This window comes from Neohortaea acidophila (genome assembly GCF_010093505.1).
Source record: "Neohortaea acidophila strain CBS 113389 unplaced genomic scaffold BDY17scaffold_1, whole genome shotgun sequence".
Lineage (NCBI taxonomy): Eukaryota > Fungi > Ascomycota > Dothideomycetes > Mycosphaerellales > Teratosphaeriaceae > Neohortaea > Neohortaea acidophila.
In genome coordinates this window covers 2,305,774-2,325,549 of record NW_022985510.1, presented here as the reverse complement: position 1 = coordinate 2,325,549, position 19,776 = coordinate 2,305,774, and the positions used below count along the sequence as shown (strand labels likewise).

General features: G+C 57.4%; 10 protein-coding genes across 10 annotated transcripts; 6 read left to right on the top strand and 4 right to left on the bottom strand.

Moving 5' to 3' along the window:
• Nucleotides 1-1,061: 1,061 nt before the first annotated feature.
• BDY17DRAFT_243205 (kinase-like domain-containing protein) lies at nt 1,062-2,576 on the bottom strand (the record flags this gene model as incomplete). The annotated part of the gene is made up of 2 exons (XM_033730408.1): nt 1,062-2,095; nt 2,336-2,576. 2 exons carry the CDS (start codon nt 2,574-2,576, stop codon nt 1,062-1,064), a joined length of 1,275 nt encoding a protein of 424 aa, XP_033594633.1.
• An 806-nt stretch (nt 2,577-3,382) lies between these two features.
• BDY17DRAFT_290201 (putative serine esterase-domain-containing protein) lies at nt 3,383-7,219 on the top strand. The gene has a single exon (XM_033732466.1). The coding sequence runs from the start codon at nt 3,577-3,579 to the stop codon at nt 7,114-7,116; it is 3,540 nt and encodes a 1,179-aa protein (XP_033594632.1). The 5' UTR covers nt 3,383-3,576; the 3' UTR covers nt 7,117-7,219.
• BDY17DRAFT_290198 (cathecol 1,2-dioxygenase) lies at nt 7,220-8,558 on the bottom strand. Its single transcript, XM_033732465.1, has one exon. It carries the CDS (start codon nt 8,260-8,262, stop codon nt 7,273-7,275), a length of 990 nt encoding a protein of 329 aa, XP_033594631.1. The 5' UTR covers nt 8,263-8,558; the 3' UTR covers nt 7,220-7,272.
• A 234-nt stretch (nt 8,559-8,792) lies between these two features.
• On the top strand, nt 8,793-9,537 carry BDY17DRAFT_244739 (uncharacterized protein; the record flags this gene model as incomplete). Its single annotated transcript, XM_033730562.1, has 2 exons — nt 8,793-9,014; nt 9,076-9,537. 2 exons carry the CDS (start codon nt 8,793-8,795, stop codon nt 9,535-9,537), a joined length of 684 nt encoding a protein of 227 aa, XP_033594630.1.
• A 139-nt stretch (nt 9,538-9,676) lies between these two features.
• On the bottom strand, nt 9,677-10,796 carry BDY17DRAFT_290192 (cochaperone Pam16). Its single transcript, XM_033732464.1, has 4 exons — nt 10,681-10,796; nt 10,514-10,606; nt 10,221-10,460; nt 9,677-10,067 (listed from the first exon to the last, which is right to left on the bottom strand). Exons 1-4 carry the CDS (start codon nt 10,681-10,683, stop codon nt 9,975-9,977), a joined length of 429 nt encoding a protein of 142 aa, XP_033594629.1. The 5' UTR covers nt 10,684-10,796; the 3' UTR covers nt 9,677-9,974.
• An 88-nt stretch (nt 10,797-10,884) lies between these two features.
• Nucleotides 10,885-13,078, top strand: BDY17DRAFT_260446 (integral peroxisomal membrane peroxin-domain-containing protein). The gene is made up of 2 exons (XM_033731839.1): nt 10,885-11,118; nt 11,254-13,078. The coding sequence occupies exons 1-2, from the start codon at nt 11,106-11,108 to the stop codon at nt 12,945-12,947; spliced, it is 1,707 nt and encodes a 568-aa protein (XP_033594628.1). The 5' UTR covers nt 10,885-11,105; the 3' UTR covers nt 12,948-13,078.
• Nucleotides 13,079-13,102: 24 nt separating this feature from the next.
• Nucleotides 13,103-15,259, bottom strand: BDY17DRAFT_320562 (biotin-protein ligase; the record flags this gene model as incomplete). Its single annotated transcript, XM_033736480.1, has 2 exons — nt 13,103-14,534; nt 14,589-15,259. The coding sequence occupies 2 exons, from the start codon at nt 15,257-15,259 to the stop codon at nt 13,103-13,105; spliced, it is 2,103 nt and encodes a 700-aa protein (XP_033594627.1).
• A 96-nt stretch (nt 15,260-15,355) lies between these two features.
• BDY17DRAFT_290186 (uncharacterized protein) lies at nt 15,356-16,048 on the top strand. The gene is made up of 4 exons (XM_033732463.1): nt 15,356-15,456; nt 15,509-15,540; nt 15,598-15,662; nt 15,754-16,048. The coding sequence occupies exons 1-4, from the start codon at nt 15,383-15,385 to the stop codon at nt 15,820-15,822; spliced, it is 240 nt and encodes a 79-aa protein (XP_033594626.1). The 5' UTR covers nt 15,356-15,382; the 3' UTR covers nt 15,823-16,048.
• On the top strand, nt 16,049-17,443 carry BDY17DRAFT_290182 (mitochondrial genome maintenance MGM101-domain-containing protein). Its single transcript, XM_033732462.1, has 2 exons — nt 16,049-16,772; nt 16,829-17,443. Exons 1-2 carry the CDS (start codon nt 16,201-16,203, stop codon nt 17,151-17,153), a joined length of 897 nt encoding a protein of 298 aa, XP_033594625.1. The 5' UTR covers nt 16,049-16,200; the 3' UTR covers nt 17,154-17,443.
• A 341-nt stretch (nt 17,444-17,784) lies between these two features.
• Nucleotides 17,785-19,627, top strand: BDY17DRAFT_244361 (uncharacterized protein; the record flags this gene model as incomplete). Its single annotated transcript, XM_033730522.1, has 2 exons — nt 17,785-19,203; nt 19,349-19,627. The coding sequence occupies 2 exons, from the start codon at nt 17,785-17,787 to the stop codon at nt 19,625-19,627; spliced, it is 1,698 nt and encodes a 565-aa protein (XP_033594624.1).
• Between the last annotated feature and the right edge of the window lie 149 nt (nt 19,628-19,776).

Below are 19,776 nucleotides of genomic sequence, written 5' to 3'. Positions count from 1 at the left end.
AGTAAAGAATAGGTGGGAGGGAAACCTTACATTTGGGAGCGAGGGGACAGGGTGGCGAGATGGGTTTTATGGACTCGCGCGGTCCGGTTATACTCCAGAGCGCGGTCCACTCAACTCGGCGCGTCAACGACAGATCGCTGCGGCGCAGGCCTCCATTCATCCGTCCGTTGCTTGGGGGAGGGAGGCGAGAACGCGGTAGCTCGAGACGGCTCGGGGTGTGGGTGGAGCGAGGCCTACGCGGGGTTGGAGCTTGGGGCGGGGCGCGGGGCTCTGCAGGGGCGATGCGGAGTCTTGCGGCCTTGTGATTTGTCAAGGCCATGCCATCCGCATTCGGGGGGGAGGACCACCCGATTCGCTCTACTGTGTATGTAGCCTAGTACTACCTTACAGCCGCGGAAATAACGAGACTCGGGGCGGGCATATTCTGCCGTCACTCTTCTCGAGCGTAGATGGCCCCGGGAATTCAGGCGGTAGAACAGGGTGGTTGAGGCAGGTGCAGCGAGCGGAGATGCGGCATTGGCGGCCAAGATCGCAGGGTTAGGTTGGTCCATTTCGTTCCCTTTGATGAGCAGAGCAGCGCGAGGCCATTGCCAAGGTCGTGGTCCAGACCATTGTTTCGTCCCGGCCACCGTTTCCGCCAGCCTGGTGGGTGGAGTCGCGCGCATCGCCGTCCGGTTCTCTCATCGCCAAGTCATCGCCGTCGTGCGTTGACGGCAGATGTCCCAGTCCCGTGGAACCAACTCTCTAATCACCGTCTCTTGGACTTAGTGTCCCCTGAGCCCATCTAGAGCAATCTCTAGTCAGAAACGGATGTCTCTTCACCTGAGTTTTGACTGAATAGTGAACACACAATCCTACTAACTTGCCGCACTGAAACAGCAACTCTTGCAGCAGACTAGACCGCCAGGATGCGTTTCTTCATGGCCACAGCGAAGAATGCCCACGTGGCAGGAGAATTGGGAGTAACATTAGTGATGAATTCAGGGTCCTGCATACTCTAGTCACCCTCAATCAATCGGACTGATTTAGCCTGGCTGGTCCTAATGAACTGTGACATCTAGTCAAGCCCCCAGCATCCATTCATCGCTATCCAACAAACTCTGACTCGCCACAAAGCTGAAGCCGCCGAATGGATTGTTTTCCACACTGAAACTCTGCCGCGAGTCCCGCATCTCCATATCATCCCAGCCCTTGCTGCTCCGCGCCAGGACAGGGCTCAGGGGCAAATCTGTAAACTCCGCATCGAAGTTCTCCGCCAGCTCGGGATCCGTGATAAGGGGCCGGATCGGTGGCTCCACTTCCCTCTTTTCCAGCTTCTTCCAGTCGATCTTGCGGAAGAAGCGATGCGCCTTCAGCGTCTTGAGATCTTTTGGGTTCGCACCCCCGATGCGCTTCTTAGGGTCCTTGCGCAACAGGCGTGTGAGCAGGTCCTTTGCGTCGGGGCCGAGGAAGTAGGGAAGCACCAGCTTCTGCTTGAGAATGTTCTGCTGGATCTTCGCGTGGTTGCCGCCTCCGAACGGTGGTTTCCCGGTCAGCATGTCGAAGCCGATAGCTCCCAAGCTCCACCAGTCCACTGCAAAGTCGTAGGCGTCGCCACGGACCACTTCCGGCGCCATGTACTCGATGGTGCCGAGGACGCTGTTCGCGCGCTCGCCTTCGGATTCCAGGGCGACTTTGGAGAGGCCGAAGTCGGTGAGGAGGAGATGGCCTTCGGAATCCAGGAGGCAGTTCTCCGGCTTCAAGTCGCGGTAGATCACGCGGACGTTGTGGTGCAGATGCTCGAGTGCGAGGATCATCTCGGCCATGTAGAAGGCGGAGGTGTCTTCGGAGAACATGCGCTCCATGGCCAGGTGATGAAACAGCTCTCCGCCCTGCGCGTATTCGAGGATGAGGTACAGCTTCTCCTGATCCTGAAAGGCGTAGAACAGCTTGACGACAAAGGCGTGTCGATTGACCGATTCGAGAATGGCGCGCTCGGTCCGCGTCTGCTCCACGAGCCTCTTGTGGACCGTCAGACTGGCCTTTTTGAATTGTTTCTGCGCATACAGACGACCCGTAGCATATTGCTTGACAAGATGCACCGTGCCGAAAGCCCCTTTGCCCAGACACCGGAGCGTGGAGAAGTCGGCGGCGCACATTTTGCGGTGGACCGAATTCTCGCGTAGACCGCCTTCTATAGCCTTAGATGCGAAGATGGGGGTACGAGATCCGGCATCAGGGCTCACAAAGTCCTGATCAAGCTGAATGTCATATGTTTCCAGCTCCGTCTTATCGCCATCGCTACCGCGCGATGAAGGAGTGGCCTCACTGGCAATCGAGTTGTTCGAGATGACACGGGCCAGGCTTGGTCGACGTTCATCGCTGTCGAGGCTCAACGTATCCAGACGTGTTTTGAGGGCACTGAGCGCAGAGAAGGAAGAGGAAGGGGCAAGGCGGGGACTATCTGTGGTGCTGGACATTCTTGATGGCGGAAAGCGAGGGGTGCCGGGGGAAGAGTAGTCCGACTCCTCTCCGCCAGAAGCGATGGGTGTCTGAAAGCCTTTGATCACATTCACCGCAGGCGCTGCCGGAGGCATGGTCTTTTTCTTGTTCTTCCTGCGCCTTCTGGCCGACTCGCGGATGGCCTGGTGGTCGAGCCTGGGGATGACGAGGGTATCATCGTCGGATATGCCGCGCACTGGTAGGCGGGCAGGGGACGCAATTTGAATTGGAGGAGTCGGGCTGGAGACGTCCAAAGTCGTCGTTTGGGTTTCGATGTCCATTGCCGGCATTTTTGATTCAATACCCTTTCTCCTGAATTTGGTGCAGGATGAGGTGAGTGCAAACACGGGGAATGTGTAAGAGTTCCGCCCTATTCAGGCAGAATGTTGTATGCTTTTTCGTGCGCTGGACGCCGAGACAATGCCTCCACGAGAACGCGCACGGTATCGAGACTTTTCGCCCACCCGGTCAAGGTGGGCTTTCCGCCCTTAGAGTGCTTCGTGGAACGCGCAGATGTCGTCGGGAGGAGGAGGCAGAAACAGGGCTATGCGCGCTGCAGAGTCCGCATACGGAAGTGTCGCAGAAACCCATAGATGACGGTGGGTGGCGGTGGTGGTGGTGAATGCTGTCTCGGGTCGCCAGATATTTCTCTGGCGATGATGCAAGTGATGTGAGTGTTGGTGAAGGGGCAAGGTGGTGTGAGAAGTGAAAGGATCGCGTCGTGGATGCAAACGAAGGAGGCAGATCTGCGACGGCATTGCAATTTGCATCCGTGCGTTCAGCCACATCCGCTTCCGGACTTGCATGTGCATGTTGATGCCTGACCTGCTGCCTGATTCCGTCTGACTGTCCCCACGTCACCGAAACATCCGACTTCCGGTGTCGTGGAACGCGTGCACAACATTTCCCTCGTCATCAATCAAACCTGTCATCTCGCCGTGAATTACAATCCTGGACCTTGCCGGAGATCGCGGAGTTTGTTCAAACCTGTCTATCGTGCTGCCGGTTGCTGCTTTGCCTAGATCAGCATGTTGTAGCCACACCGCAGCCCAAGTCGTGTCCTTGGGCATCCCGATCCACGCCTAGGCCGCAAGCATGCTCCTCCTCCACCAGGCAGGCAGCGTGAAGGTGGGAGAGGTGGTGCGCTACACCCTCACCTACACCCCCGCCAACGACCGCATCCTCCCCACTCCCTCGCATCTACACGTCAAGGTCAAGAACACCTCGGCCATTCCTTTGCGCGCCGCCTGGGTACATGGGCCCTACTGTATCCATGTCTCCGCCTATCCGAGCACCTTCAACCCACACCAAAAAACAGAAGATCCGAGCAAGGAGGGCGAGCCGCAGTATGAACCCATGCTCAAAGCCGGAGGCAGCTGGCAGGCGAAACTGCTCGTGCCTGAGAACATCCGAGAGACTGGCGCACATCTGGGCAAGAGGAAGCCTAGCACACGAGAGACGGGCCCGGCGGAAAACGAAAGCCAGCCCAGCGTCACGTGGATCATCGAAGTCGCATCGCAGATTCTCTTTTCCAACTCCGCGTCTGTACATTTCGAATTCCTGGCTAGTCGCGACGAACGCGGTCTAGATCTTGGATTCGCAGCCGTGGCTAGCCATGGCCACGGCGGCCCGGGCCAGATCCAACAACTCACCACGGATAGGGAAAGGAAACGAGCTCGAGACAAGGGCCACGTCCAAACCGCTGGCGTGTACACCAAGGCTGTTCGGTTGGTTGTGGAAGACACGGAGATATTGTGGGACAAGCCGCCCCTGCCGACGGCCGACGGCTACGACGAAAGACAGAAGCGTTCCACAGACACATGGAAGGAAGACGAGGAGAGCGAGCGGACGGGAAGATCGACGTCGAAGGACGAAAAGAAGCAGAAGAAGAAGAAAATTCACCTCGTTGTCCTGACTCACGGTCTGCACAGCAACACTGGTGCAGACCTGCTCTTTTTGAAGGAGTCCATCGATGCTACAGTGAGGCAAGCGAGGATGGACGCTAAGAGGCGGAGAGAGAGCTATTCGTCCAAGCGCCAACGCACCGAGGAGGTCTCCAAGTCCGAAGACGCCGATAACAACAAAGAAGTCGACCACACTGCGGCTGGCGAAGGGACAGCGACTGCTCCGCTCTCCGGAGGTCAGGAGGACCTTAACGAAGCTTCCTATGACTCCGACGAGGAGGAAGAGACCATCGTGCGCGGCTTTACTGGCAACGCCGTTCGCACTGAGAACGGAATACAATACCTTGGCAAGCGCCTGGCCAAGTATATCCTTCGCTTCACCTATCCAGATCAGCTGTACCTGCCCGTCAAGAAAAGCCTGACCACCGCTCTCAGCGACACGTTCCGAAGCGAGGACTCCAAGGCCAAACGGGACGGCATCCCCGTGCACTCCGGCAGTAGCATCCATGAGCCAGGTTCTAGTCAGGAACAGGATGGCCTTCCATACACCTTCACCAAAATCTCCTTTGTCGGGCACAGCCTAGGAGGCTTGATCCAGACTTACGCCATCGCTTACATCCACAAACACAATCCCACGTTTTTCACGCAGATCAAGCCCGTCAACTTCATCTGTATGGCTTCGCCTATGCTCGGCTTGAGCAATGAAAACCCCATGTACGTCAAGTTTGCGCTCGACTTTGGCCTCGTCGGGCGGACAGGCCAAGACTTGGGCCTGACTTGGAGACCACCCACGATCGCGCGAGGCGGCTGGAATGCTGTTATCGGCGGTCTCGGAGCGGGTAACAAAGATCAGAAGGCCGAAGACCCCAGTGCTAAACCATTACTCCGAATACTACCCACCGGCCCGGCGCATCAAGTCCTGAGAATGTTCCGAAATCGCACGGTGTACTCGAACGTTGTCAATGATGGTATCGTCCCGCTACGGACAAGTTGCCTCCTATTTCTGGACTGGAGGGGCCTGGGCAAGGTCGACAAAGCCCGGCGTGAGAACGGCTTGATCGGAACCGTGGCCGAGTGGGGCTGGGCAGAACTGACAGGTCAGAATTCCAATGCTTTGGCTGCGAGAATTGCTGCAGGGTCACCCGGGAGTGGCGGCGGCGTTGATGATGATGACGATGATGATAACGAATACGTTCGCCGGGGCGAAGGGGAGGCTGTGCCACAGCCAGATGAGGACGAAGTGAGTATGGATGCAAGACGTGTAACCACACGCGACAGTTACGATGAATCCACCGGCCGCAACGGGTCGTCCTCCACCGGCCGCAATGGTTCGTCAGATGGCCCCAACACGGCTGCAACGGTTCCTCAGGATCAGCAGCAGTCCGAGCAGCAGCATCAAGGCGTGCTGGATAGCTTCTTCAATTTCTTTCGGTCTGGCGGGGATCAAAAGTCTGCCCATCACCCTTCAAAGAAGACCACAAAGGCACTCAGACGAGGGCAGGTTGTGCAGCAAACGGAAGAAGAGGAGAGAACCACCAGCAATCCAACCATGCGTCCCCATCTGACACATGCACACACTGGGCAGGTTCAACCAGAGGAACGACCATTGGCAAGTCGCGGTGATAGTCTCACGGGCGAGACGGGCGAGCTTCAAGCGCCGCCCAGGACCTCCATCTTCGAATCCGCGGGCGACATTCTGCACCCTCCACTGCCGAGTAGAGCGTGGTTGATCGACCCCAGTAGCCGAACGCGCACCATTTTCCACGACCGGGTCTACCACCCTGAGGACATTCCCGCGCCGCCGCCTTCACGACCAGGCTCGCGCTTTACACGATCTCTGAAATCGGAGCTGAGCCTTAGAGGAAGTAAGTCCTCTCAATCATTGGAAAGCCACGATTCTGCAGGTACCGGAGGCATGAAGGTGGAAGAGAAGATTGCCCGGGCATATCACCGCGATCTGAGCTGGCGAAAGGTGCTCGTGCGGCTCGAGCCCGACGCGCACAACAACATGATTGTGCGACGGATGTTCGCAAATGCATATGGCTGGCCGGTCGTCAAGCACCTGTGCGACACACACTTTGCAGACACGTATGCGGCGAATACGAGGGATGAGAATGAGCCGGCTCGCGAACGGGCAGTGGACATGAACAAGCCGATCCCAGAAACCGGTGAAGAAGTTGCGGAGCAGACCGCACGACAGGTCCCGGAACGCACAGCGAGTGAGGTCAGAGAAGCGCGGGATGAGCTCGCAGATTTGGAGACCCCTAGGGAGGGTGCCACAAGCAGCTACACTTTGAAGCCATCTTCCGTGCATTCACGATCCAGCACCGGCACATGGGATGACGAGTGGTTGGAAGGCGATGACGACGACGATAGTGACGTGGACGAACGCAATCTGGTGCAACGCCTCATCAACCCAATGGCGGTCAAGAAGCAACAACCATCACCTCAGCCTGCCAAACAGAGGAAGGCGAACGATGAACCGCCAAGCACGCCGAGCCAACCGTACACTGATGGCCATCGCGGTCTTTCCCCCACGACATTACGGAGCCCGAGATCGGGGGCTGAGGCTGTGAAGCCGACCTTCAACAGCGCGGACGTGGAACGTGTTGCGAGTGGGACCAGGGGGGTCCCCGAAGCGCGGGGAAGCACTGCAGACGTCGGGCTAGGAAGGAAGGTCGAAGATCAGACATCTCCGACTAAGAGTCGACGAAAGAGCCGCGAGCCATGATGCCACGAATGCAATGCAAGATGAGACTTGGTGATGAAGGTCACACCGGGCGTGAATTGTAGAAATCGGTCGCCATAGGAGATACCACCGAATAGTCTGCTCAAATTCGCGCGGAGTGGAATACTACATTCGTAGAGACTTTATAGCTATAAACAATTAATCGACATCCGGGACGGGCAAGCCTTTGTACAGCTTCATGCGGCGGCCCAGCTTCTCCATCGCAGCCATCGCATTCTTCTCCCTCAATTTCCGCGAGTCCTCTTCGCTTACGAGAACGAAATCATAGGAAATCAGCTTGGTACCCTCCTTGACATCATACTTCTTCGCCATCTCGGCATCAACGGGCTTGAGATCGATGAGCAACGACTCCTTCACGCCAAAGACGGCGTCCGTGTGCTCGTACTTGCTGCCGCGAAGATACAGTGCGGTGATGAGATGGTCGTAGCCCGGCTTCTCGAACATGAAGTGCATGTGGCTTGGACGGTAAGCATGTCTGCCCAGCAGGCCCAACAGCTTGCCGACCGGCCCATCTGCAGGAACGGGATAAGGGACGGGGACGATGGCTTTGAACCAGAAGACGCCGTCCTTGCCGCTGCGCATGACTGCGCGCTGATCCGGGCCGTCGCGCCCGGCGTACTGGACATCGTAGAAGCCGTGGCTGTCCGCTTCCCAGATGTCGATTTTGACGTCGTCGACGGGCTTGCCGTCGGTGTCTTTGATGCTGCAGACGACGAGGCAGGGCTCGCCGTCGGGGTCGTGGGAGATGACGGCGCCGTTGGGCTCGTCGTGGACGTCATGGGAATGGAAGGGGCCCAGCACGGTTCCTTCGGTGCTGGCGGCTGGCTTGGGATGGTCTATACTCTCGACAAGGAGGGATAGTCCGAGGATGTCGGACAAGAGGATGAACTCCTGTCGGACATCGGTGCACTTCTGTCCCACGGCCGTGAGGAATTGGATGCCCGTCATCCATTCTTGATGGCTTAGCCTCGTCTCTCGCGCAAAGTCGTGGATGTGCTGCACCGCTCGCTCGAGAATGTATTTCAGTCTCGGGTCCGAGCCCTGGTCGTTGATCGCCTTGACATTGTCGGTGATGTTGTCGATGGTCAGATCCTTGAGTCGCGGAGTGTCTTCTTCGGGGGAACCCATGGCGATCAGTGTGCAAAGACGGCAGATACAAGAAATGTGAAGCAAAGGATGGAGAGGTGTAAGTTGGATTGGTTGTTAAAAGAATGAGAGAGTGTTAGATGGCAATTGATGTCCAACGATGTACCGAAGCCCCGCGAGAGGTCCCCACAGAGTATAACTGTACGGCCAGGCCTCACCGGCTGGTGCGGCAAGGTCGGGTCAGCCTGCGCCACTTGGATGACAGTAAATCGACGAGCAGTCTACCGGACTTAATCAATACGGAGATGGCTATACGAATGAGAGTGCTTCTGTTACTTGCAACGGTGTGAAGGGAAGAGCGCAAGCCGCACGTGCACTCAGGCAGCAACCCTAACCTTTGGCACGGCCGGGAAATCCCGCCACTATTTCTCGCCTCGCCCCGCCGTCCCACGAGCAACTTCACCTTCTCTTCCGTCAATGCCACACCTTTTCCCCATCACCACCGCCGTCCAACAAACCCCTGGGACCCCCATCACCTCCATCACTTTCCCGTCCGCGTCTCCACGTCCACCATGCCCGGGGCTGGCAAGCAGTCTGCGGCGGTGCAGCAGCAGATCAAAGACCTGCTGGAGGCCGGCTTCGATCCCACCACCATTCACCGTCGCCTCAAGGTGGGGAGGAGCAGCATCTATCGCATGAAACGATGTCTGCAGCAACATGGCACCGCGTACATGCCGCCCGAGCTCAACAAGAAGAATGGCCGGCCTAAGGTGCTGAGTGCGGAGCAGGAGCTGGTACGTTTGATTGCGCCGTCCTGTCCCCACGAGTAATCCCCATCTCTAACCCATCCCACAGGAAGTCCTCAACTGGCTCCGCAAACCCGAGAACCGCACACGCTATCTAGACGACTTGGTCTGGCTGATTCACGACCGCTTCGGCATCGTCTGCAGTACCACGACCATGTCCAAGATGAAGCGCAAATGGCTTCGCGTCATTGAGTATGAAGAGACCGGCCGCCCACTCGACGACGACACGCGCGCCTCTCTGCTCGAGACGCACCCCGATCTGCCGATCTTGCACGATGCGGACGCCATGCCGCAAGCACACGACAATGTAGACGTGGAGCTGCAGTCTCAAACCTACTACTCCATGGCGCCGCCCACGCCTTCGACAATGCAAATGCACGTCCCCCAGGCACACATGATGCAGTCGCCTTATCCTCACGCGCAGCAAATTCCGATAGCGCCGCAGCTGGATTCCCAGCTTCAGGAGCAACTTGAGCGGGAGATTGCGTCTGAGGACACCTCGCGGGATTAGTTGGTCTTTATGATGGGATTAGCGCGGTGTTTGCTTGGTGTTTGTCTTAATCATCAACGGGGAGGCTACGTCGGATCTTAAATGATACGGAGTTGTTGACAGGCGAATGCCGAGGTATCAATCGAAGCAGTGGCAGTACCATCGACTACACACTTTCATACAGATCTTTCTAACGTACAAGTCTTGTCCCTCCTCCGCGCGCGTTTGGTCCGCATGCGCAAGGCACGAGTAGTCGATCTCCAACTCGATGCGGGCATGTTGACTGTTGTATGCAGCGCAGACAGAGCGGAGAGCAAGACAAGCCAGGACGCCGCCTGGATGCCTATCCAGATGCCATGCAGATGCTAGAACGCCCTCGCTATGCTTCATAAATTCCCCGTTGATATGTACAGGCCCAGTGCTTAACGCTGCAGCTCCGCCGCAACCGTCCGTGGGTGTCAGCTCGGAGGAGGCGGCGGCGGTGGTGGTGACGATTGTGACGAGGCAGTGCTCGTCTCCGCCTGCGCAGCTTTCTTAGCGGTCCGTTGAGCCTACAAGATGGTGCCATCGTCAGCTCACATACCATCATCAATGTGACAATCAACACGCGCCATCGGACCGCGTCATCGATTCTTGTACAACTTCGGCTTCCAGCCTTGCCGGATCTCTTCCTCTCGCTCTGCTCGCGCCACAGCCTCACGTACCTCGAGTTCTATTCGTTCGCGCGCGCGTAGGATCTTGCTCTGTAGGTAGAAACTGCCGCCGGTCTTGGGGTCGTTGACGTCGAACAATCTCTTGAACTGCTCATGCACTTTGGTCATTTCTGCTTGCCCTTGCCGGGGCGGGGTGACGTTCAGGATGCGGCATGCTTCGTCTAGGGTGAGGCCGGAGGAGGAGAGAGTGTTGGCGGAGGTGGGATTGTTTTGGAGGTGTGAGGCATATTTCTGGAACGCACGTGAGCATGCAGGGACATACAGATTATACTCGACCGACGTACTTGAGAGGCGGATGCTTGCTTGTACGCTTCCGCAAATGCTCGTCCAAAGACCCGAGCGCCGGTGAAGACGATTTGGGAGATGATGCGATGCGCCTGTTCCTCATGATCAGCCCGGGTGGTCGGTGCATGTGCCTCGCTGGCTCGGACGTGTGTGTGTGACGACATACCATTTGCGCTCGTAGGGAAAAGGGGGTATGAATGCGCAAAGGCAAGTCTGCCTGTGGCGAGAAGGAATGGTGCAACAGCTGGATGGATGGATGGAGTGCCTTGCGTTTTCGTCGGGGCAAAAAAGATGGGTGGCCTGTGCGCTCTTCCGCGCCCCGAGACGGAGACATCATCACATGCAAGGCAAGCTCCGGGAAGTGACGCCACGCACGGCCAGCCTCCCCGCCTGACGTGCATCCACCCTCGCTGCCTCATTCTTCCCGCTACCTGTCTGACACACTCATCTCCAGCCTGCGTGTCACACGGCCCCCGTGCCTCCCCCAGTCATTGTCTCTTGCGCACGGGTACGCACGCCGGGCAGGCAGGCAGCAAGCAGCCACTGCAGCCACGATGCCGGCGTGACTGATGCCACTTCCACCACCCGTTGATGGCCGCTTTTGGTACGTCGGAATACAATCCCTATCCCACTCTCCCACTCCCGCAGCAGCATGTCGAAGCGTACCCCTACGTACCAAACATGCGTCGCATCACCGTCAAAGTCAAGAAGCTGACCGCGCGGTGTCGCACTGCCACAGACCTGTTCGGCTCAGATCGGACCTTCCTGATGAGCGACACCGTCAACGGCAAAGATGCCACCTCCTCCCTCTCCAGCGATGCGGCCACCGCTGCCGCCCCCACCGTCGCTTCCTTCTCCCCCAACCAACAGACCGCCTCCCGCTCTCGCGACCAGACGAGCATATTGATCCACCAGAAGTCCCCCTTACTGGTCTCCACTCCGCCCCAAGTCACGCGAGCTCTGGCGTACAGCCATCCCTTCATCCTCCCCCTGAACAAGTTGGCCGGACTACTGGCATGGCGCACCGACGACCCGTGGGAGAGCTTCCTCTTTATGAGCATCTTCTGGTTCCTGGTGCTGTATGGCGATGCGGTGTTGCGGTGGGCGGGCCCGATCGTCTTGGTGTCCCTTTTGGTGTTTGGAATGTACTCGCGACGTTACAGCCCTCTTTCGAGCACGGTGTGGAGCGACGACAAAAAGAGGCGCCCGAAAACGGAAGCGGATCACCGCAAAACCCTCGATGAGATTCTGCACACCCTCTACAACTTCACCGAGAGCTGTGACATCCTCCTCGACCCCTTCTTGCGCTTGACCGAATACCTCAGCACCCAGTCCAGCGCCACCTCCGCCACCACCCGTCCGGCGTTGACGACTCTCTTCATTCGCATCCTCGCCTTCACCCCTTTCTGGATTGCGCTTACTCTACCCCCACTTCGCCTCATCACCACCAAACGAATTGTTCTTGCAATGGGCACCGTTGTCATGAGCTGGCACAGCCAACCCGCACGCGTCTCTCGTACTATTCTCTGGCGAAGCAAGACGGTCCGCAAAGCAACATCCCTTCTGACCGGACTTCAATTTTCCACCGCACCCTTGACAGTCGCTCCGCCGCCCTTCTCCATCCGCGCTCACGACGCAGCTGCCAAAGTCGCCAAGACCAGGCCAAAAGGGAAGCACTCTACCGACCCGATTCGCTTCACATTTACCGTCTACGAAAATCAACGTCGCTGGATAGGGCTGGGCTGGACCACATCGCTCTTTGCCTACGAACGACAGGCATGGACTGACGAGCACCTCAACACCGTCCCCGACCCGGATCACTACCAGCTGCCCGACACGGAAAATGAGACCACCAAGTGGCGATGGGTTCTTGGGGGCGAGTGGCATGTCGAAGGTGCGAGCGTCGACGATGAGAAGTCGGCCAAACGCGTGGGCGGCGGTGGTGGGGGCGACGATAGTGGATGGGTCTACTACGATAACAAGTGGGAGGACGGGAGGAGGGAAGATGGATGGTCGAGGTATACACGGCGGCGAAAGTGGCTCCGCGATGCCGAACTGGTAGAAGTCAACCCAGATGGGACGGAAGTGAACTACTCTGCGAGCGAGCCTGCAGAAGCAACAATCACCCAAGACACATCAGCGCTGTCGAAGAAGAAGCCTGGTTGGTTCAACAGAAACCCGGGCAGCGTTACCGCGTCCGGCGCGACCACACCGACCCGGAATGCGCCCAATGCACGTCATCGACCGACAAAGTCCGCCCCGAGTGCAGATGTCCGAGCAGATCGGTCGGATGCGGCTTCCGGGCGGAGCACGCTCAGCGCACGGAGTAGAGGAAGCGCCGATGAAGACGACGTTGCTACGCCTCTCGAACGTGTGAGGCAGTTCGATTGGGATCGCACTCTCAACGAAGACATGGTGGAGCAATTGAGCTGATGACACGATGTATACGACCGGATCTCTACGACGCAGTGCAGGCATGGCATGTATGGAGAAGAGGTACACTATGCCATTTTTCTAGTTTCTGAACAATATGGCGCTCAAATGAAAGCATCGGTCCGACGTAGACATCCGTTTGTGCACGCGACTGATCACGTCTTCCTCCTCAACAAGCCCTTCAAGAAATCAAAACTGTTGCTGTCACTTTGGAGCTCCCACTTCCTTCCCGTTGGCCGGTCTTCCCAGCCCAGCTCCTCCGCCACCAGTAAACCCCAGTCGCGAGTGATGCCCTTGATTCTAGCCCTCGCCCCGTTCTCCGTCTCTAACGTCACAATTTGTCCCGAGTGCAGCCAGCTGTTGTAGTATGTCTGCTCGAGCTGGCTGTCAAAGCCCCTCCGGCAGAATCGGGTGTAGAGCTCCTCAAAATGTACTAGAATGGATGCCAGTAGTTTCTCCAGACTCAATGCAGGGAGCTTGCTGGCCTGCGCGAGCTGGGTGAGGGAGAGCGAGGGTCGAGGATTGTTGACATTCAAGCCGATGCCGACAACCATGGTGTAGTCGCCGCCGGAGTAGGAGGAATTGACGAGAATGCCGCCGATTTTGGAGTAGGCCTCTGCGCTCTGCGCTGGATCCCGCGCATAGATGTCATTGGGCCATTTCAGCTTCACGGGCAACTTGTCGTAGCCTCGATCATACCCTTTGATGCCGGCGACGATGGCAAGAGCGGCGAGGTATTGGATGAATACGACCGGAGCGGTGTTTGAGAGGGTCAGACTGTGGCGCATGACGGTGCTGAACATGAGGCATCCGTGTGGCGAGACCCAGACATTGCTGCCGCGCCCTCTGCCGGCCACTTGGGTGGTTGCGGTTGCGGTGAAGCCTGTGGGCAGATGAGAGGAGAGGCTTGGGTTCTTGTCAAGAATGGTGTTTGTGCTGGTGACCACTTCGCCGTACAGCAGCACATCGCCCCATGTACCATTCGATTCTTTCTGGTGCTTTGTACGGAAGTCCTCTAAATTTGCGAAGAACGCTCCGTGATGAAAGTATGGTGTTTCTTTTCCCTCGGGCAGTCCTGATTCGTGTGGCACGAGCTGCTTCATCATGGCGTTATAGTCGAGGATCCTGTCCGACGCCGTATCAGCCTGTGGATTTGGATTGTCTGCAGTCACGCTCGATGTAGAGGAAGAGACGATCGAGGGCAAGGCATCTTTCACGGGTTGCGGCACGACATCTGCCACTGATCTTACGAGTGCAGACATGTTCCACCGCCCGACCTGCTCGAGGCGAAAGACATCGTTCTCGCCTTTGATGCACTCGCCACCGTCTTCCGTACCTTTGGTGATCACCCCATTCTCGCGCCATGATTGCAGGAGATGAGTGATGGCTGAAGGATGGCAAGAAGACAAGTGCAAACGAGAGAGCGAAGGTACCGGTTTTGCTTCCTGTGTCACTTCCAGGCTCAATTTGGTGAGACACGCTTTCATGAATGCGGTGCGCGGCTCTTCATCGTCCATGAGAGCATCGACCAGTTCGCCATACTTCGGTTGATCCGGCTGATCTCGATTCAAGTTGGCAGGTGCAAATCTTGAGCGATTGTCAGTGTAAAGTTGTCGTCGTGAATCGCACAAGGTAACATACTCAGGGTGCGGACTGGTCAAGATAGCCATGCCCTCGCCAACTTGACACGACACGACAGCCGCTCCACCCTCCCCAGAGTCGACGGCCAACTCGTCTGCGTACGTTGCGAGGACTTCGATGCCTCGGTCTTTGAACGTGGAAGCATCCACAAATACTCCTCCGCCATTGTAGTAGCTTCGAAACGTGCTGCATGGCTCCATCCCGAGCGCGCCCCGGTCTGGCAGCAGGGTGACAGCTCGTGCACCCGCCTCACTGGCATACACAAACCCGGGGAATGCCAGGCCTCGACAGATGCCTGGGAAGAAGGCGAGTTCGCGGTCTCCAACAACCTCCATGCCCTTCTTGCCCACTTCAAACTCGCAGCGCGAGCTGCCGTAGTATCCGCCCGCGCACAGTCCGAGATAGGCGCCACCCATTTGCACAAACTGCCTGATGCGTCGATTGCCCTCGCCGTTAAGTGCACGACAGTATGCCATGTCTGCGCCTCCGGGCATTACCAGAAGTGCGCAGCTAGCCGTCCACGGCTCCTTAAGAATCTGATCGGCGGTGACGGTGAGGACAGCATAGTTGGATCCAAGCAGGCGGCGCAAGGTGTAGGTCGCGTGGCGGACGGAGTTAACGGTTGCACCGCTGTCGGCATAGATCAGGACGTTCATGCGTCTGGAAGCCATGTCAAGTGGCGAAATACGCATTGCGGTCACGTGGGAGTGCGAGGTTCGACGGCCTTTCTTGGTCTTTGAATTTCTTGCTTCCTCTCTTTCGCCACCTCAGGAAATCGCCAATCGGACTCGAAGATGCCAAACGAAGACGAGATCAATCGTGAGGCCGAGCGTGCGGAAGACGACGATGATGACGCACCAGATGAGTGGTATGAACCTTTGAGAACCTTGCGATGTTGAGAGTGAAGCTCACCGGAACAGGGACAAGAGAATCTTCAGCACAGGCTGCTCCGGTAGGATCATCTCCACCTCGCCCATGCTGATTGCCAACGACTGAAGGAGAAGTACAGAGGAGAATGCGAAACTGAACGACTGTTTCCGTGAGAAGAAGGACTGGCGAGCTTGCAAAGACGAGGTACGGTTAAGCACGCTCAATCTCCCGCGGCTCAACGAGCCTCGTCTCGTCAGCCACGATGCCAATGAGGACCTGACAATTCCGCTTCTAGATGGAAGCCTTCAAGCAGTGCTGGAAGCGGCAGGGGAATGACGACAGGACGGATTCGAAGAATGCTTGACACAAAAGAGAGATATCTTGCCGCAGTGGCCGGAAAGCACATAAAAGTGGCTGCACTCTAGTTGGTCACCAGATATCACGATCACACGATGGACCATGATGATTGGACCGCGTATACATGTCACTGAATCCGACCTCGTCGCAAAGAACTACATGTCCCTATCCTATGATTGTCCACTTCCAAAGACATGTCCTGGTTGTAGTCGAGTTGATGCATACAAAGGCCTAGTATCTGAGCGTTCTTCGGCGTGAGCCCGTGCTTTCGAGTGGATTTCCAGTTGCGCTCGCACAGACCAACCTGGAAGCTTCACTTCATCTGCATCGACATCCTCGAGCCACCGCCAGACAACCGTGAAACCACACACTCTCGCTATTGGCTATGCATGCAACAACGACACGGCGTATGGGCGGCGGCTTGCTTGCATTCCTGTCCTCGCCTTCAGCCACATGCGCCGAGCGACAAGCTTCCCGGCAAGTTCGACTCGTCTTCCAACGCCGTCGCATAACCTCAGCATCTCCCCGCTACCAGCAGCCTGTCGCCGCCGGTGCTCCGGCAGCTCCGACCCCTGTGTCTTCACCTCCTTCACAAACCGATCGCCTGCGGACCCTCGAGACAGTCACCGACCTTGAACCCCGCACGCTCACCGATCAACTTGCCGATCCGCCACCTTTCCTGAGCGAAGACGAAAGGCAGGTGGACTGGACCCGATCCTACCATGGCCTTTCGTCCACGCCGTTCACAGCGGAGCAAGCCGCGATACTGCAGCAGAAGATTGAGTTCGACGACATCGAGATCAAGCCTGATGGAATCATATACCTCCCGGAGATCAAATATAGACGAATATTGAATCGCGCATTCGGCCCAGGCGGATGGGGGTTGGCGCCGAGGGGAGAGACGATAGTCACGGGAAAGCTGGTCACACGAGAGTATGGCTTGGTGTGTGGAGGGCGGTATGTTATGTGGTCTTGCAAGCTCATCAACCACGGTGGATACTAACATGCATCAGGCTGGTGTCGATAGCGCGCGGCGAACAACAGTACTTCGACCCCGACGGCATCCCAACGGCCACCGAAGGCTGCAAATCCAACGCTCTCATGCGATGCTGCAAAGATCTGGGTATTGCCAGCGAGTTGTGGGATCCGCGATTTATCAGGAAGTTCATGGCGCAAATGGGCAAAGAGATGGTCGTGGAGCACGCGACAACGAAGAAGAGGCGGAAGCACTACATGCGGAAGGACGATGAGCTGAAATACCCCTTGAAGGAGGTTGCTGTTCCAGGGTCCGGCAACGGCGGACAGAATGCGGGCTTCGGGACAGGCGCGAGAAGATGATCGCGGTCTAATCGGACAGCTATGCGCTTTTGACTGCTCCAGGCCGTGGCTGCGGTGTAATTACTCATGACGACTGTGACATTCGTAGACGCATCGGTAACATATCCTCCATTGGCTTTGTATCAAGGACTACTGCCACTCGCATCGTTGCAACAGTAACCAATGCTGTATGTGCTGTGATGGCCCATCTCGAGCGACCACATGGCTCATCTTTCTAATGCAGACCATTTCATTTCATCCTCTCCGACGGCCTCGACTGCACGTGCACATCTACTGGTCGCGATTTAACGTTTCCTAGCTCGTCGCGAACCCAACGCCTGGGCTGGTTTGACATCGGAGCCTAAGGCGCGTGTGGCTTGCCCTGCCAGTGGCGCAGCCGTCACCGCAAGTCACAATTGCTCCGCGTCGACTTGCTCAAAGAACCTTGTCCTCTCCTCCACCTCGCACCAACTACTCCTCCAGCACGTCTTTGCTTCTGCACGAGGCCTCACATTCACTCCTTGCTGTCTTGTGTTCACGGGCAACGCTGCCCACGTTGACGCCGTCGGAGCCCCAGCCTAACTAAGCTCATTGCTGCTCACCACATCACCCGCCAAACATTGAGCCTGAGCGGCAGCGATAAGACCGCAAGATGCCTTGCTTCAAAGGCCTTGCGGTCAGCATCCACACCCCTGACGGCCCCATCTCGGAGTACTCCATCCAGAAGCAAGCACGAGCCGCACGCATCTCCTCCTACATCCCCGTGCCCGCGGCCAAGGTGCCCTCCGATTCGCAGACCGGCAAACTCGAGCAGTCCACCTTCGCCATCTCCATCACCCTCCTCACTCCCGGCTTAAATGTGCCGTACTCCACCCCCAAGCCCACCGCTGATGAACCACACCCCAAACCACGCGTTGTCGGAGGCCTACCCGGCATCCTTGGCGAGAGGGGGAAGTATGGTGCTTCGATACCCCCATACGTCCCCCGCACCACCAACCCCAACGAAACCATAGCCGCGTACATATACTTTGATGGGCGAGCGAAAGAGGAAGTGGCCACACTGCTACGGCGAGGCGAGGAAACGTGGGTCAATTCGAGGTGGGTCAGCGTGCCTGCGTCCGAAGGCGGTGGTCTGGCCGAAAGAGAGTTCCTCTTCCGCGAAGTCGGGCTGGAGCGATGGCTCAATGGCCTGGATCTTGAGGGCAGCAGCAAAGATAAGGCAGAGCGAATCGAGCGGAGACAACGGCGGCTAGAGAAGAAGCGCCGGAAACAGCAAAGAGAGCAGATGGACAGTGACGACGAAGACGCCAATGATGGCAGCACAAAACGTGTCGGCAGGAATGGGGTCTTGCGATACGGTGGCGAGGGAGGGTCTCCAGTGGAAGACATTCCTCAAGACGATGGACTCCTATCTTCCGACTCGGACTCCGACGATGACCCGCCACAACCAGAAGCCGCCGGGCAGATCAAAGTTGCTCTCTTCCGCGTTCTGGCGAGCGGTGAAATCAAAAGGGGAGAATACTCCCCTCAGTTTGACGCACATGACGATGACGAAGGCATGGATGGAAATACGAATGGCGATGGCGGGGATGGAGATGTCGATCACACCACCAGCTTCGCTAAGCCCAAGAGTCTCGATCCCAAGTCCATCAGTACACAGACAGTCACCGGCCTGGATCCCCCCGAGTCACCATATGCCGTCTTCACTTTCTTCTACCGGGGAGAGAAGCAATTGCGTAAGATGGGCATCCTAGCTACGCCGGAGGCAGAGAAGACGCCTGTGGCTGCAAAGCGCAAGTCAACCGGCCCTGACTTCTCCAAGCTTGGGCCACTTAAGACCACTGGGACTGTGGGTTTTACAGGATATAGGGACACGGGAACAGTGAAGCGAAAGACCAAGAATGCCGATGCCATGGACAGTGACGGAGAGGAAGATGATGACGAAACGGTCATGAACGGCACAGACGAGATCGACGTGAAGCAAGAGGGCAGCAAATTCCTTTCTGTCGAGGATGCTCAGCGACAAGGCGAGTTGGCGGAGGGGGTGCAGAAGATCAAAGTAAGTTGTTTCGTTGATTGGAGGCCGACGTGGTCACTGATTCGGGCTTCAGCTCAAACGCCAGCATTCCGCGGAGCCCATGACCGGCCCGAACTCGACTCGCAAGTCACCACATCTCAAGAGCAGCGACGAGCCCGAAACCGCCGACACCCCGCAGTCCATCAATTCGACCTCAGCCATCGCCGGAACTCCACCCGGCGCCACCTCACCCATGCTTGGGAACGAGCCGCCGGAGACGATTGGTAGTCCGTTCAAGCGTCACCGTGCCAGTATGGCTGGCCTGGGCAACGACATTATGGGCCCGGTGGGGTCCAGCGCTGGCGATGCGTTCTCGTTGTCATCGTTGGCCGACGGGCCTAAAGTCGAACCGCTTGATGGGGTGTCTACGCTGGAAGTAAAGCCACACGCGAAGGCCGATTCCGATGAGGAGCTGTGAATACCCTCAAGCATCTCCTCACAAGCAGAGTACGTTTCCGGCTGACGCAGCTCGTTCTCAAGGTAGCGTAGCCCGCCGATGCGCGAACCGGCCAAACGACGTAAGCTTTACGGCTGTGCTGTGCCACCTCGCATACCAACAGCACAACG